Below are 15,279 nucleotides of genomic sequence, written 5' to 3'. Positions count from 1 at the left end.
TGATGCCAAGTCACCTGTGCAGCCCGATGGGAGTTCATTGAGCTTCTTACAACACTGGTCTGCGTTCCCCCTCGTAGCGCTCCACGAGCTGATTGCCTCTGCTACTGCCTCCCAAACGGTACTGGCTGACCTATGGCTGTCCATCTGACCCCCTCAGGGGAACAGACTGTCCTGCCTCGAGTCTACCAGGTCCAACAGTCGGTCCAGGTTGCATCTATGAACCATGGAGGTGGTGGCATGGCTGTGTGCTGTCTGGGGTTTGCTCGGATGGAGCGGTTTATGGGCTGCTCCCACTTGTTAGTGGGGAGCTCCCGGGCGTGGTCCAGGCGAATCAGCTGGCAGGATAGCTATTGCCGCCGTGAAACCCATGGGGAGGGGCCATTACCGGCCCTAATTGATATTAAATACTGGTCGCGGTCTCACCGGGTCAGCCGTCGAGAAATCGCTCCCTCTATTTCTCGACCTTCCTGTATCTTAACACCTCATTCATTTTGAATTTGGTGGCATCTTGTTATTTGGTAATGGCGGCAGATTCAAAGTATTCATTTGGTACCTCAGTCATGCCCACTGTCTACGTGCAGAAGTCTCCTTTTCAGTCCCTTAATGGTCCCACCCCTTTTCTTTTTCTCTTTTCCTATTTATATACTCAGGAAACCTTTGGATTAACTTTTATGTCAGTCACAGTAATAGATGGCATATTCTTTACTAGCCTAGTGGACGAGTTAAAATGTGCAGATGTTCAGCATGTTCCAGGTATGTTCATTCAATAAGGAAAAGTTAGAATAGTTTTCCATGGAGAGAGAGAGAGAGAGAGGTTTAAGAGGAATTTTGACAAGAAAGAGAGGAATTTTGACAAGAGGTTAAAAAGAAACCATGAGGGGTCTGAAAAGAGTAGATAGAGAAAACTGTTCCCATTGGTGGAAGGATCAGCGGGTGGTTGGATCTGGAATGCACTGCCTGAGAGTGTGGGGGAAGGAAACTCAATTGAGGCATTTAAGAGGGAATTTGATCACTATCTGAACGGGAAGATTGTGCAGAGCTACCGGGAGCAGTCCAAGCAATGGCAATAGATAAATTGCTCCTTCAGAGAACCAACGCTCGCACAATGGGCCAAATGTTCTCTGTACTGTAGCCATTCTGTGATAAGTTACAAATTGTTGCATCTGATCAATTATTTTTTTCAATCCTCTTATTCCCTTCATTCCTTAAACCTTTCCAAGTGCATTCTACTAGAAGTTAGTTCCCAATAATTAGTTATTGGCAATTGAAAAGGTTACCTCACATTGTAAAATGCTTTCTTAAACCTATTACTATCATGCAGCTAAATGCATTACGAACGGGGACTGTACGTTGACTTAAATTTACAAGGCAGGTTCTTGACCAAAGTGGCTTTTGCTAATTTCTTCCTTTATTTGCTTGGTAATTAGTAGTGTGCATCATCTTCCATAAATATTCATAGCATCCCTGGAAAAGGAATGATATTGGCATTGCTGCCACGATAAATTGGCATAAACACTTTCAAAATGGAACCATGTACAGCTCTCAAACAAAAATGGCACAAGAGCCATATCCAGACAACTGCAGATGTGGTGAAAGTCACAACATATTTAAAGTCAGCTGCATATATAATTCAGCAGGATGAGGCAATTAACTCATATATATATATATATAAAACTGAATTTTTATATCAACAAATGACTAAGGATTGAAACAATGTGAAAAAGGACAGGTTTTATTCATTTTTGAAAGTGTACTCTTATCAACACTCTCCTGTTTTAGAAATGGAAGACAATATGCCACATTTGTACAAAATGGAAGACTTTCAAGACAAATATTATTACCTATTTATAATGTCAATGAGAACATAATTTCTTGCTGTTTTCATAAACCCTTGCAAACCCTCTTTTTGTTCTGCATCATGCATTGTGTACTCAAGATATGCTATTTTGTGATCTGATGGTTTGAGGTTACATGTTGTTTTTCCTGTTTCCCACAGTGACTGCACCCAGCTCTCCACTGAGCCCTCAGTTCTCCCCATCTTTCTCTCCGCCTGAACCCCAGAATAGCAAAAATGGAGAGTGCACCGTCTGCTTCGACAGTGAAGTCGACACCGTTATTTACACCTGTGGACATATGTGTCTTTGCTATGACTGTGGTCTTAAGCTGAAGAAACAGATCAATGCCTGCTGCCCCATCTGCAGGCGAGTCATAAAGGATGTCATTAAGATATACCGTCCATGAGATATTTGGCCCCTATAAGGACTATTCCTCAATCCACATTATAGTTTTTAAAGAAGTGTAGAGTTTTTATAGATAGGGAAAGCTTCAATTGCTCACTTTGATTTCAGTTATTTACCTTCACAAGGTGTGGCTGTACTCTTTGTCATTCAACTTATTTTCTCTATCTCTAATTTGTCTTCCCCCTTTCTGTTCCTGTCCCGTTGCCTGCAGTTACCTGCAGACAGTCAACTGGGATGGCTGCACACTTTTCCATCTGTGGAAATAGTGCCACTCCATGATTGACCAACAAGTATTATTTAAGTGGAGACATTTGGACACCATCTAGCAGCCAAATTGAACACAGGTTAATTAACCTAGCTAAGATTTATCAGTTCAAAAAGCAATATTCTACTGATTTGCTTTTCTGTTCTGTAATTGCTACAAGAAAAAAAAAAATTAATTAATACAGACCAAATAATTTGAGAAATAAATGCAGTTTGTCATAATTATCACCATATCTCATGATCACATCTGCCACAATATCCCAATGACTAATTATAAGCAGGTTATTTTTCCAGTTACCTGTTATTCTGCAGAGGTCAACGATGGATTTTTCTCCACCTTCTCCCCAAAGACTGATCTGCTTCTTATCGATTTGCTTCATGCATATCAGTTATTTAGAGAGATCTAAATTACCACATTCAATTAAGTACATTTTAAATTTTATCTGGAGAGAATGTATGCATTACTAATAGATTAATTAATATCTAATTGCCGCTGTGTTGTGGATGCTACACACTTGCCAAAATTGATAGCTCACCAGTGGTGATGGACCCCCAAATTGAGAGTTATTTTGATAAGTTTTCTAAAGCATCAAGTGGTGACTTTTATTGAAGGAATTGGGGAGCCTGATGAGTTCAATAATGACCAAAGTTGTAAGTATCCCTTTTGGCAAAAACCTCAAAGAAAAATAAATGTTGCCCTTTTTTCTTGCTGATCAGATACATTCATGAATATTTGGTTCATTACCCGCTGTTGTGGCCCCTTTGTAAGACTGAATTGAGATTCTCAATTTGCCATATCTGATGGGGGTCGGACTCCCAGTAAGGGTCAGGGCATGGAAGACTTCATTCCATGTAATGGAAGAAAGTGAGAAGGGTCGGGGCATTGGGAGGAAGGCACCAAGGGAAGCCTGGTTCCATTAAGCAAACATTCAACTGATTCATATGTTTCAGAGTCTAGGCTAACATGCCAGCAAAGAGATATTGCAACTTTAATATGGCTTTAACAAGTAAGACGTTTTATGCTGGATATTTTCTGTGGTGATTCAAAGCTACAGGTGCCTTACAAAGGAAGGTGATGCACTTTTTTCTGATTCCCCGTGAACTTTGACTGCCACTATTATAGATTCACTGATTAATGGCAAAGTAGTTTTATAGGACTCACGTGACAACCACTGAAATATTTTCCTTTTGATAATGGAGTGAAAATGGTATCTAACACAAATATATTTAATATCTTGCCTAATTTGCTGACTTTGTACAAAAAATAGTATCTAGTTTCGTTAGTGTATTGTTTCCAGAAACTTCAACAGACACTTTGTACAAATTTTGCTTGCAATATATAACGTAAACATTATAATTTTTGTTTTTTTGCACTTAATTTAAATGCTTTTTGTTGTCCAAGGTTTGTGTTTCTGTGTGCGTGTGTGCTTGCACTGTGAATGAAATGATTAATAGATCAGTTACAAAAGAGGAAATGAGGACTAAACATGAAATAAAAGGGTGGGTATTCCTTTTACTGACACCTGACTGGACTGTCATTAAAAATTGGCAAAGCTCTTCTTTAAATGGCTGGTTACTGCATTTGGTAACACGTTCTTTTAGGAGATATGAACAAGTATCTAATGAAGCTTTGAATAATTTTTCAAATTGAAGTTAGGATTTAAATACGTAATTAAATTGATGTAATGCTCACAATTAGTTTCATCTTGTTTAACTTACTGCTCACTTTATAATTCTTCTGTTCTGTCCCAGCATCATTTATCTATCAATAACTTTGGAATTATCATGGGTGTTTCACAGTTCAGATTCAGTGCTTCTTTCCATTAAAGACTCTGCTTATTTATGTACATTGACATTCAGATTGTTAAGCGACTGATTCTGTCCTACTGTATCCACATGTTAGACGTTCCCGCAGACAGGAACTTGTGGAGATAATGGGGATCTCAGCTGCCAGTTGGAGAGTCGGCAAAATCCATCTGTTCCCTCTTTTTGTGAAGGCCTGCCACATCATTTGCCAATCAGGCACTTAACAGGCCAGCAGTGAACCTTTTCCCGGGATCAACAACCCCAGGAGAGGAAGTTCCACCTGCCAGGAGCTACCGGTCAGTTAGGGGCTGGCAGCTTCATGAATGGCATGTTCTGCGGGGAGACAATGGCTGCTGCGGCCTAGGTTCATCACTGGATCGCAAGCCAGAGGTGAATGATGGCTGGAGAGAAGTTCCAGGGGGTGGGCTGGGGAAGGGAGTGAGCAGCAAGGGTAGGGGAATAGAATAGCTCGCATGGTCCCTCCCTTCCTGCTGCCAGGTTGCTTGATCAGGCACTGAGTGCCTTTGAATGAGGGACCTCCCTGAGAGCCCACAAACTAACATGCTCCTTGCATGGGAGCCCCTACCCGTTGCTGGGTAAATACTGGCAGCAGCAGGATGAGGTGACAGCGGGATGAGAAGGCCTGCCAAGGGTCTTCTTGCTGTGGACTTAGTCAAAGTGGCGGGATCCACACCTGCCACTCATCTGCCTGATTCAATGCCCTTTCCATGAAACTCTCCATGGGAGAGGGCACAAGATTCTGCCCCACATCTCACCATTTGCCAGTAAGCAAGGAAGTCTTTTTTTATACGCATTCATAGGATGTAAGCATCCTCAGCAAGGCCAACATTTGTTGATCATCCCTAATTGCCTTTTAAGAAGGTAGTGGTAGAGCTGCCTGCTTGAACCACTGCAGTCCCTGTGGTGTAGATACACCCACTGTGCTGTTCGGAAGGAGCTTCTGGAATTTGGAAGATGTTGTCGAAGGAGGCTTGACGAGTTGTATTAAATGCCAATTATCTTACCCCAGTGCATGGAGTAATCTACATGCAGGCAAAGAATGGATCTGCCCAAAAGTATGTCGCAGATAAACAGATAATGAGGCATATCTCAGCGTTACCAGTCTGTGAAATACAGTAAAATGTCACCCCAGTAATTTGGATTTATTACCACCAATGGACCTTGACAGAAAGTCAAGTAATGGAGAATAATGAGGTGGTATCAGCAGCATGCGGATCGTGTGTTCATTATTTTTATTTGCTTTTAATTAATTAAAGACAGCAAATGTGATTTAACTGGTTCCCTCACAACCTTCCAACTTCTCCTGAATGCATTGACTAATGCTGGCTTACTGTTCCAACACCATCACTCAGATGACTGTTCTCATATAATGTGAGCCTGATAATGAGTGCCAGGCTAAGTGATCCTTAAAGCATTACAGTTAAGCCCAATCCTGACATTTCACCAAATCCATCCTTATGTATTTTCCAAAGAGCAATTAGAACTCATTTAGCTCCCTACGCTGGGGTGCTGAGACTAATTCTGACATTGTTATTGCTGCCCTAAAGAGGTTAGTGCACATCAGGCATCAACCTGGGATCTTCCTTGCCTGCATAACTCATTGTCACCAGAAGGCAACTTTTTTTTCCGTAACCCTTTAGAGGAGGTACACTGTTCTTGCCTTTTCATAAATCAGGTTAAAATTGTTCTGATGCAAACTAGGATTGGAACTGTTACTTGAAACTTTCCCATAGGAAAGATTTAAGAAACTAGATTTAATATATTGAGTGGTATGGTAACCAGCTAGCATGCTCCTTCTTCGGAGAGAAAACAGGTCATCCGTAATTAGCGCATTGGTTTATTAAGTGTTATCTTCACTTTGCCATGATATTGTAGAGGTGTTACACTCAGCAATTTGCAGCCTTTCTAAGAAACGACCAAAGAGGAGTTAACCCGTCACTTTAGACATGCTAACACCATTGCACAATAGTTCCATTTTACACATTACTGGACAGATCATGTTAAGAATTATATGACATGTTTTACTTCAAGGTAGCTACACTTTCAGGCCATGCTTGTTCATCTTTCCTCAGATTAATTTGTTGCCTTGAAAAAAGCCAATTGTTCCATGTAAATTCTGGAAAACTGCTGCAGTGTACAGGCCTATAAATAAAGATGGCAATGACTGACTTCTGTAATTCTGCTGTCATCTTTTAATGAGGCACACTTCATATAGGGTGCAACATGATTAGCTCCAATGAAGCGTAAAGGAATTGGTTGCAGGGTTGATTGGACTATTTTTAAGCTACAGTTATGTTCTCAATCTCCACAAGGTTTTAAACCATTGCACTGCATTTCCGCTATCTGCTTTGCATTTTCTTGGGTTGTGTTTGTTTTCAGAAACCTTGTAAACTAGTAAAAGCAATCAGTCACTGGCATTAGTTTGATTTATTAGCAGTTTTAACATTTACCTTATGTAGGTTCAAAAGGTAATGGTCCCAATTTTAACCACCTCCTGCTGGTACAATGAAGATTTTGCCTCGTGCAGCAACATTTGGCACTACCATCGATGGAAAAGTTCTATTTATTTCCTGAAATGTGGTTAGCATCAGTAAATACTCTGTTGTAGGTAACAGTTTTGTAATATATAGATTTAAAGAAATATATTGCAAAATGTTGAAAGGGTGTAGGGCAGAAATAATTAGATGAACGTTGGTACAGAGACAGTCCTTTACCCTGCCTGGCACAACCAGTAGTTAATGTTTGTTCCCCTGCAGTAGGTTGGACCATGCAGAGCAATAATTTACACGCAGCTTTTGAGCACTTTAAGATCTCAATTGATCGCAAGTTGACTAGATTTACCCACATCGTTGCACTGTCATTGTACCAAGTTAAGGTTAAAATGGTGCCCACTATCGGAACATATTGTTTATATAGGAACTGAGGAAGACACTTTGTTTCTGTTCATGCATGTAAGAAGGCACTAGATAACTGAGAATGAGCAAAATATATAGAGATTCCCTTTAACGGGAAGTAATGAGCCTTTAATCCTAATTTTATTTGCAAAACTGAATCCAAAAAAGATAATTTGTCTTATCTTTATATGAGAAAACACTGATTCAAAATCAAATAAAGGTCAATGTGAAACTATATATTGATCAGTTCAAAATTGAGTTCCTTTTGAAATTTAAAAACTGAAAGAATAAAATGAAAATGTAATGACAATGACTCTTCAAGAGAAGTATCAGATACAAAGTTCTTGCCCTCACCCCTTTTCTTTGCAGGTTAATTTTGTGATAACACTGCAAAAATTATGTTTCTGTTGCTTTTTGTAAATTATTTGCCTCAAAACACTTTGTTAATTCTGGTTCTTAATAAATACATTCTGTACAGATTCATAGTAGACTGCTTCACTATGTATACTGGGGTTTTAATGATTAAAAAAAAAAATGCAGTTTTGATGCTGTTGTAAACAGTTGCATAATTGTAACATTCCTTTGTTCTGTGACCAAATGCTTCCCCTGTTGCTCACATGACCAGGCTTATAAAGTCTTTTTGAGACCTACTCTGTGGCATTTAGTTTGTGTGTTATATCTCAACTAATTCATAATAAATTTCTGCTTTGTACCTACTTGAGGTTCTCTCTAAGTGTTACAGTCCCTTTAAGATTAGGACCGCCTGCTTGATTTATCATTACGGACATCATAAAACAATTCCTTGTGGCAAAAGTTCAGATTTTACTCGTTTTGGAATCTGAACTGACAGAGAATATAACCAATAAAGTTATTAGCAGCATCTGCATGTGAAAGGTATTTCTGCATCCAATCTCTGCCCCTAAATTATTATTTTTTAAAATTAACAATTGGCATATCTTATTCTCACCAGCATTGCATTGCTTTAAAATCTGCCTACATTATATTCAGTGTTTTGTTTCCAAAATGGAGTGAGCTGTGAATTAGACATAACTTGGCTTAAAACACAAATGCAAAACACACATTAAAAACTCTTCCTGTACCAATATAGATGAGAAAAGGGTGTATTTTGTCACTGATGAGTGGATCAATTTGACCCCACAGGAGGTTGGGTGTTCATAAAGAATGCACATTGAACAATTGTACTCGCTTCCATGCTCATTATTTGAGTGGCAGAGAACCTAAACTGAGTAATGCTTTATTCTATGAAAAGGGAAATTATCCAAATTATAGAGCAAATCTTTTATTTAAGATTTTCAATAAAGCACAAAAATAACCTTTTATTTGACATCACAAATACTTTTTTCCAACATAAGGGAAAATGCTGTAGACATTTAAAATGCCTAAAGCGTCGGCAGCAGAAAATTGAAAAGTCACCCAATCTGGAGGATGTTGCAGAGGCTGATGTGAAAGGCACAGCCACTGAATCTGCTAAGTATCTCCAGGCACAACATACATGAGTAGAAAATAATCTTGATATTAAATCCTGCCAATGCGCTCGTCAGACCAGATGTTGGTACATGAGGTCCTGTCAAAAACCCTGTTATACACTCGCTTGGTGTGATGTTGAGGGTCATAATTTACACTGCTAAATTATGCCTTCTGCCTGCAAGTGAACTGCAGAGCCAGCTCTCACCAGACGGCAGACAAATTCAAGCAGCTGCTTCGTATTTGCCACCCATCAGCTCATCTCGAGTTCAATGCTTGAATTTTCGTTTGGGTGCAAAGGCACATTTCAGTGCACGAATGGCCACATTGATTTCTTTGGAAATCATTTTCATTCCCAACCCCAAGCTTTTTTGCAAGTCGGGAAATGCCTAGTGTGCAAAATCCATGCTGAATCCGGTTCTCCATTTTAAGTAGAGGGGTGGAAAAATTAAATTTGCTCACCATTTTTGCAGGGGTTTGGAAGCCCAGTAAAAGCTTGCTAGGTTTGAGAGTCCATGAAGAAAATTGCCTGCTGGGGAGTCTGGAACATTCTGAAACGTGAGTGTAAAATGTTTTCACATGTTCAAGTGCCACTATTAGGTGCTGTATTGTAATGTAGATGCTCTTAATGCAGTAGTTCATCATGGGGACATGTCCTGGAATGGTAACTTGCCCCTCACATTGAGTAGCATTGTGTAATTGTTGGTGATTGTTGCGAGGAAATGGCAAGTCTCCCCCTCAACTGTCACCCACAGACCCCCCCCCCCCACACACACACAGTATGTCCACTACATCCTCCGCCACCTAATGCAGGAACATTATTTTTCCAGCAAATAAGCTTCCTCCTCACACTTGTTACTGAAGAAATGTTGCATTGTGAGCAGGGATTGTGCACCATCTAGTGGACAGAGTACATATTGAAAGACCCAATGGCTTTTTCTCACCTTGTTCCCCCCCCCCTGCCCAAGTGTCCATATAAATCTGCACTTCCATGTCGGCTAATGTTAATTACAGCTAGTGCATTGCTGGCTGCGGTTGACCTGGTCTTAAAGTGTGATCTGCAAATGGTAATTCTCCTCAATATCAATACTTACCGAACCACAAGATAAAAGCAAATTATTGCGGATGCTGGAATCTGAAACAAATACAGAAAGTACTGGACAATCTCAGCAGGTCTGACAGCATCTGTGGAGAGAAAAGGGAGCTATCATTTCCCGTCTGGGTGATTTTGACAAGTCAAAATTGAAACTAATCCAAACTCATTTCACAGACAATCCTCAAAGTCAGCAGCAGACGGGCCTTAATATTTATGAAGAGAATAAGGATAAGGCCAGAAACAGCAGCACCTCATTAACATCATATAGCTACGTTTCCCACCCAGCAGCTGGCTAATTGAACAGCCTGTCTGGTGGGCAGGAGGAAACACAACACAAGGCCAAAGCTGGGTTCCATGTTGGGGGTTGGCGGGTGTTGGACTAAAGGGGTCGATCCACAATGCATTAAGTTGCAGGAACGGTTAGCGATCAGAGTTGAAGGAACAGCTGCAATGGAGCTGGGAATTAAAATCAGCAATTGGGGCAGTGGGGGTTGGAAGAGGTTGACAATTATGGTTGTGGGGAAAGAGGTTGCTGATAGGGGTTGGGGGGGGGGGGGGGTGAAGGTTGGTAATGTGGCCGTTGGGGTCATTGTCGTTGTTCATCCTTCATCATTGAAGAAAAACATCTTTTGTCATCCAGGTGTTGAGCTGTGTGGGTGCAAAGGTGGCTGATAAATCCTACCTTAGCACAATATGTTCTAGTGCAATAGAGCCAGAACGATGAAGCTGATAGGTAGTTGGCGGCACTATTCCCATGGTGTTTATGTGCTTTGCGCTTCTTTTGAGCTGACACTATCCATTGTTCCTCGCATGCTGATGCACCATTGGCAATTGCACTTCTCCAATCTGAGCAGTCTTGGGCAAGGGTCTCTAACGATGCATTGTCAATTTTGAAGTCCTTGATGGAAGCTTTCAGGGTATCCTTGAAACATTTTTACTGGCTGCCATAGGAGTGTGCTCCATTCTGCAGTTCACCATAGAAGATTCACTTAGGGAGATGGTTGTCGGGCACTCTGTCCAGCCCATCGGAGCAGGTTTTGTCATAACAAACCATGCTGGATCTCCTGAGGACCTCTGTGTCTAGGGCTTTGTCTTGTCACTTGATTTTGAGGAGCTTGCAGAGGCAGCAAAGGTGGAAGTGATTAACTTTCTTTGTGTGTCACTGGGAGACAACCCAAGTCTCACTCGCCGAGAGAAGTGTGGAGAGGACGTCTGTTTGGTAGACCTTGAGCTTGGTTTTTTGGCTCATCCCTCTACATTCCCATATTGAATGGCAAAGTCTTCCGAAGGGCACACTGGCCGTAGCAATTCTGACATTGGTCTTGTCCATAGTGGTCAGCTTCTGGTCTTTTACTGTCACTGTCGGCTCTTGATAGAGCTTTCCTGGGGAAGGTTGGGACATGACTTCTGTCTTCTCTGTGCTGATGGTGAGACCAAAGTGGAAAACAGGTCCATAATGTGCTGCATGTTATCTCACTTCCAGCATTTAGTGCACAGTGATCAGCAAATAGAAAATCACGCAGTCTATCAACAAGGACCTTGGTCTTGGCCTGGAGATGTGGCAGGTTGAAAAGCTTGCCGTCCATTCAGTAGTTCAGGTCTATGGGTCCTCATCCTGGAAGGCGTCAGTCAGCATGGCTGGGAACATGAGTCTGAACGTGAGTCTCAACACGCAGCCTGTTTCACCCTATTGGTGACAGGGAAGGAGTCCAAAGTCTCATTGTCATCAAGGATGCGTGTCCACATGCCATCGTGGAACTGAATGAATCTTCCTTACCACCCAAACCGGCTCATAAATTTCCAAAGCCCTTCACAGCTAAATGCGTAGAAGGCTTTGGTTAGGTCGACAAAGGTGGTGTGCTGGCCAGAATTTTGTGCTTGGCATTTCTCCAGCAGTTGACGAGCAGCAAACACCTGGCTCTCCGAAAGTAGACCCTGCTCAAGATGTAATATGAGCTGGTTTTAAAAGGATTCTGGTGAGAATCGTTCCAGCAATGGACAGGAGAGATATTCCTCTGTGATTGTCACAGGATTGGGGGCTGCCTTGTATTTGTAGATTTGAACAATAAAGGCGTTAAAACTTTCTAGAAGGACCCCTTGCTCCCACATGACCTGAAAGAGTTGGGTGGGCTTTCTGAGTAGCTGTGATCCAAAAATTTTATAGATCTGTTGTAATTTGATCAGCTCCAGGGGCGTTGCCACTTGGTAATTGCTCTACAGCTCTCTCTGTTTCCAGAGTGTGGGCGGAGTGCCTAGGAGCAGGGTTGGTGTTCACCTGGGAAACCAAGTTATAACTTTGTCACTGGTGTGGGTTGGACTGTTCAGGGCATTATACAAATGCTCAACCCATCTCTGCAGTGTCTGAGATTTCTCTGTGAGTAGCCTGATCCCATCAACACGGAGTCGCTGAGAGGAACTGGCTGACTGATTGAGGACCATGGACTATCTTGACAGATTGGTAGAAGTGCTTCATGTCATTTGTCAGCATCTGACTTTTGATTCAGCCACTTGTTCTGCAACTCACATAGTCTGCGTTGGTCTGTGTTGCGGAAGTTGTGAAATCGTTTTTTTGGCTATGAACTTGTCATTGAGGTACACTTTGTAGAAAATGCTCTTCAAGAAAATGCTCAATCTCAGAGTCCTGGTGTTTGCGCTTGGTGGGACCGAGTATCTTGTAAGTTGAGGCGTACACAATATCTCATTTCCTCAATGTTATCTGAAGGGGTTGAAGGTCATTTAGCCTGTTTTCTAGATCATCAGTGAGATGCTGTGGAATGTAGTCTATCTTCAGTGTTGAGATCTTCAGGTGCTTGGGAATTTTCCTCTCTTGAGGGCATCACTTTGGCTGACTTCAGACACAGTTTGGAGTCTGTGGTCAGTCCAGCAGTCAGCGCCATACATGGTCTTAATCACCCTTACATCTTGTCAGTCATTCTTCCTGACAATGACGTAGTCGATGACATGCCAGTGCCCAGAGCGAGGGTACTTCCAGCACGTCTTATTTAATTTGGGAGCCGGAAAACTGTGTTGGTGAGAAGAAGCTCATGCTCAGCACAGAATTGCAGGTGGAGAAGGCCATTGCTGTTACCTTTCCCAACTCCATTTTGCTGATAACACCTCCCCACGGTTGATGATTGCAATAACTTGGAAGGAGTGGTGACCACCAAGCTGAGTAACTATAGAACTATTCATTAACAATCTAACAATGTACAAGTGGGAGGGGCTTCCGGTGATGAAGATGCACTGAGCAGTCGCAAACAGGTGGTCCTCCAAAATACAGTAAAACAGGCACCTTTGGCTGAAATTAGCCTGAAAATTCGACTTATTCTACTCTTAAACAGAAAAGGAAGAGTTAAGACAACGGGTCACCCCCCGCCCCCCCCACCCCCCTACCTAGAGTGGAATAGAAGACATTCCTAACCAAAGAATTGACCGCGATAAAGGAAGAGATGAAAGTGGAGATCAAGGTGGCAGAGGCGTTGGTCGCCATGCAGAGGGCGCTCGATGGATTGGGAAAAAGCTGGACGCTCAGGAAACGACAATCCAGGAGCTCGAGAGGGCGTCGACCGACGAGAGCGACAGGATCGTCGCTCTGGAAGCATAGATAAAAAGGTTGGTGAAGAGCCAAGGGAACCTCAAGGGGAAAGTCGAGGATCAGGAGAACCGGCTCCGCAGCAAAATATACAAATAGTGGGCCTGCCAGAGGGGATCGAGGGCAGAGACCCGACTGACTATGTGGCCCAAATGCTGGGTAACCTGGTCGGAAGGGGCAGAGATCAACAGGACCCACAGGTCACTCCGACCGAAGCCCAAGGCCAGGGAGCAGCCAAGGGTGATAATCGCCAAGTTACACAGGTACCAGGATCGGGAGAGGATTCGGCGTTGGGCTTGGCAGACCAAAGTGAGCAGTTGGGAAAGACACAGAACACGGGTGTACCAAAACATTGGAGCAGACCTAGCAAAGCTCAGGGCTGAGTTTAACCAAGAAAAATCAGCCCTGTACAAGAATGGTATAAAATGCGGGATTTTATTCCCAGCCAGGCTCTGGGTGACATTCCAGAATAAAGAACATTATCACCACCCTGGCAGAGGCGGACGTGTTTGTGCAGGCCAATGGCCGAGACAAAAGGCAGACAAAGCAGCGATGAGTAAGACATGGAGAGAAAAGTGCATCAGTGCAGATAAATTCCCCAGTTCCCACAGGAACTTTACTTGTTTCTTCCTCAGGGTAGCTTGCTGCAGCATTACTGGAACCTTTTCAAAATCTCCTCCAGTTTGGTTAGGTGTTCCTCTTTTGTGACTCCCGTGATTGGCACATCATGCAAGTAAACAACTATATATATTATATTTGTATATTCACAGTAACTTCATTGCCATGTTAATGTAACCCTAATTGTGACACTAATAAAGATTATTATTATCTGGCTTAAGTATTGGCACAATGTGAACGGCCCACTCCATGAACTGCACGGGATTGACAATGCCCAAATCATCCATGTTCAGTTTCTACCTTCTCAAGCAGGGAAGAGGACACAGGTCTTGCTCTGTAAAATTTTGTGTAGCCTCTTGTCGTGTGTCTTTTTTGGCTTTCAAGCATTGTATTTCATCTAGTTCTCCTCGAAATACCTCCTGATATATCCAGAGAACATCATATAGATCCCCTTCATTAATTTTGAAAATTTCTAGCCAATTCAATTTAATTTCCTGAACCAATCACTTCAAGCAAACAAACCTGGCCCTTGCCCCTCAACTATAATTAATGGCAGTTGGGCAGACTGTTGCCTGTAACTAACAGGTTCTGTAGATTTTCCCCAATATACCTCCCCCATATACATCACCAGCCTGGTTGTTGTGTTTTTAATCTCGGGCTGTAGCCATCCCTGCAGGTATCAACAAGTTTGTTCTCCCACTACTGAGGCGGAGACTCCTGTATCGCCCTTCATTTTGAGTTGAGGACTGTTAACCATCAATACGATCATCATAGGAGCCACTTTGCCCATCTTAATGTTAGTTAACCTGTATACAACTGACCTTTTTTCTGAATTACTCTCTTCGCTGTGCACAGGAGCTGGGATTTTTTTTTCTAGCACCAGGAAGGTCCTGTTTATCCTTGCATTTGCTTCTTAAATGCCCCTTCCTGCTGCAGGTGTAACACACAGCTTCCCTGAAACGACACTTCTCCTGGGGGTGGGCTCCCCCACACCAATAGCATTCTTCACCGTTTTAGCTTCGTAGGCTGAATCTCCTATACCTCTGCACTCTTTCTGATTCTGTTACTTCTTGGTTTGTTAAATTCTGCTCCCACATCCCCGGGACTACTGCCATTGGCATCTCCCTTCAAACTCGGTGGACCTCGCCAGCTTGCACCTTTTGAAATTCCATCGCACCTTTTTCTGCACTTTCCATATCAAGGGCAATTTCGAATGCCTTCTTTAGGGATATTTCTATTTCTGCCAACAGTTTCTTCTGTATA

The 15,279-nt window shown here is 42.4% G+C and overlaps 1 protein-coding gene across 1 annotated transcript in view; it reads left to right on the top strand.

The window, feature by feature from the left end:
* The window catches only part of neurl1b (neuralized E3 ubiquitin protein ligase 1B), a 104,747-nt gene extending 96,806 nt beyond the window's left edge, over positions 1 to 7,941 (top strand). The window contains exon 5 of the mRNA XM_072512133.1: positions 1,997 to 7,941. Coding sequence (XP_072368234.1) covers positions 1,997 to 2,241 — 245 coding nt within the window. The 3' untranslated portion in view covers positions 2,242 to 7,941. The remainder of the gene's footprint in view (positions 1 to 1,996) is intronic.
* Positions 7,942 to 15,279: the final 7,338 nt, after the last annotated feature.

The sequence above is a fragment of the Scyliorhinus torazame genome, chromosome 7, assembly GCF_047496885.1.
Source record: "Scyliorhinus torazame isolate Kashiwa2021f chromosome 7, sScyTor2.1, whole genome shotgun sequence".
Classification (NCBI taxonomy): Eukaryota; Metazoa; Chordata; class Chondrichthyes; order Carcharhiniformes; family Scyliorhinidae; genus Scyliorhinus; species Scyliorhinus torazame.
This window is presented reverse-complemented; position numbering and strand designations above follow the sequence as displayed.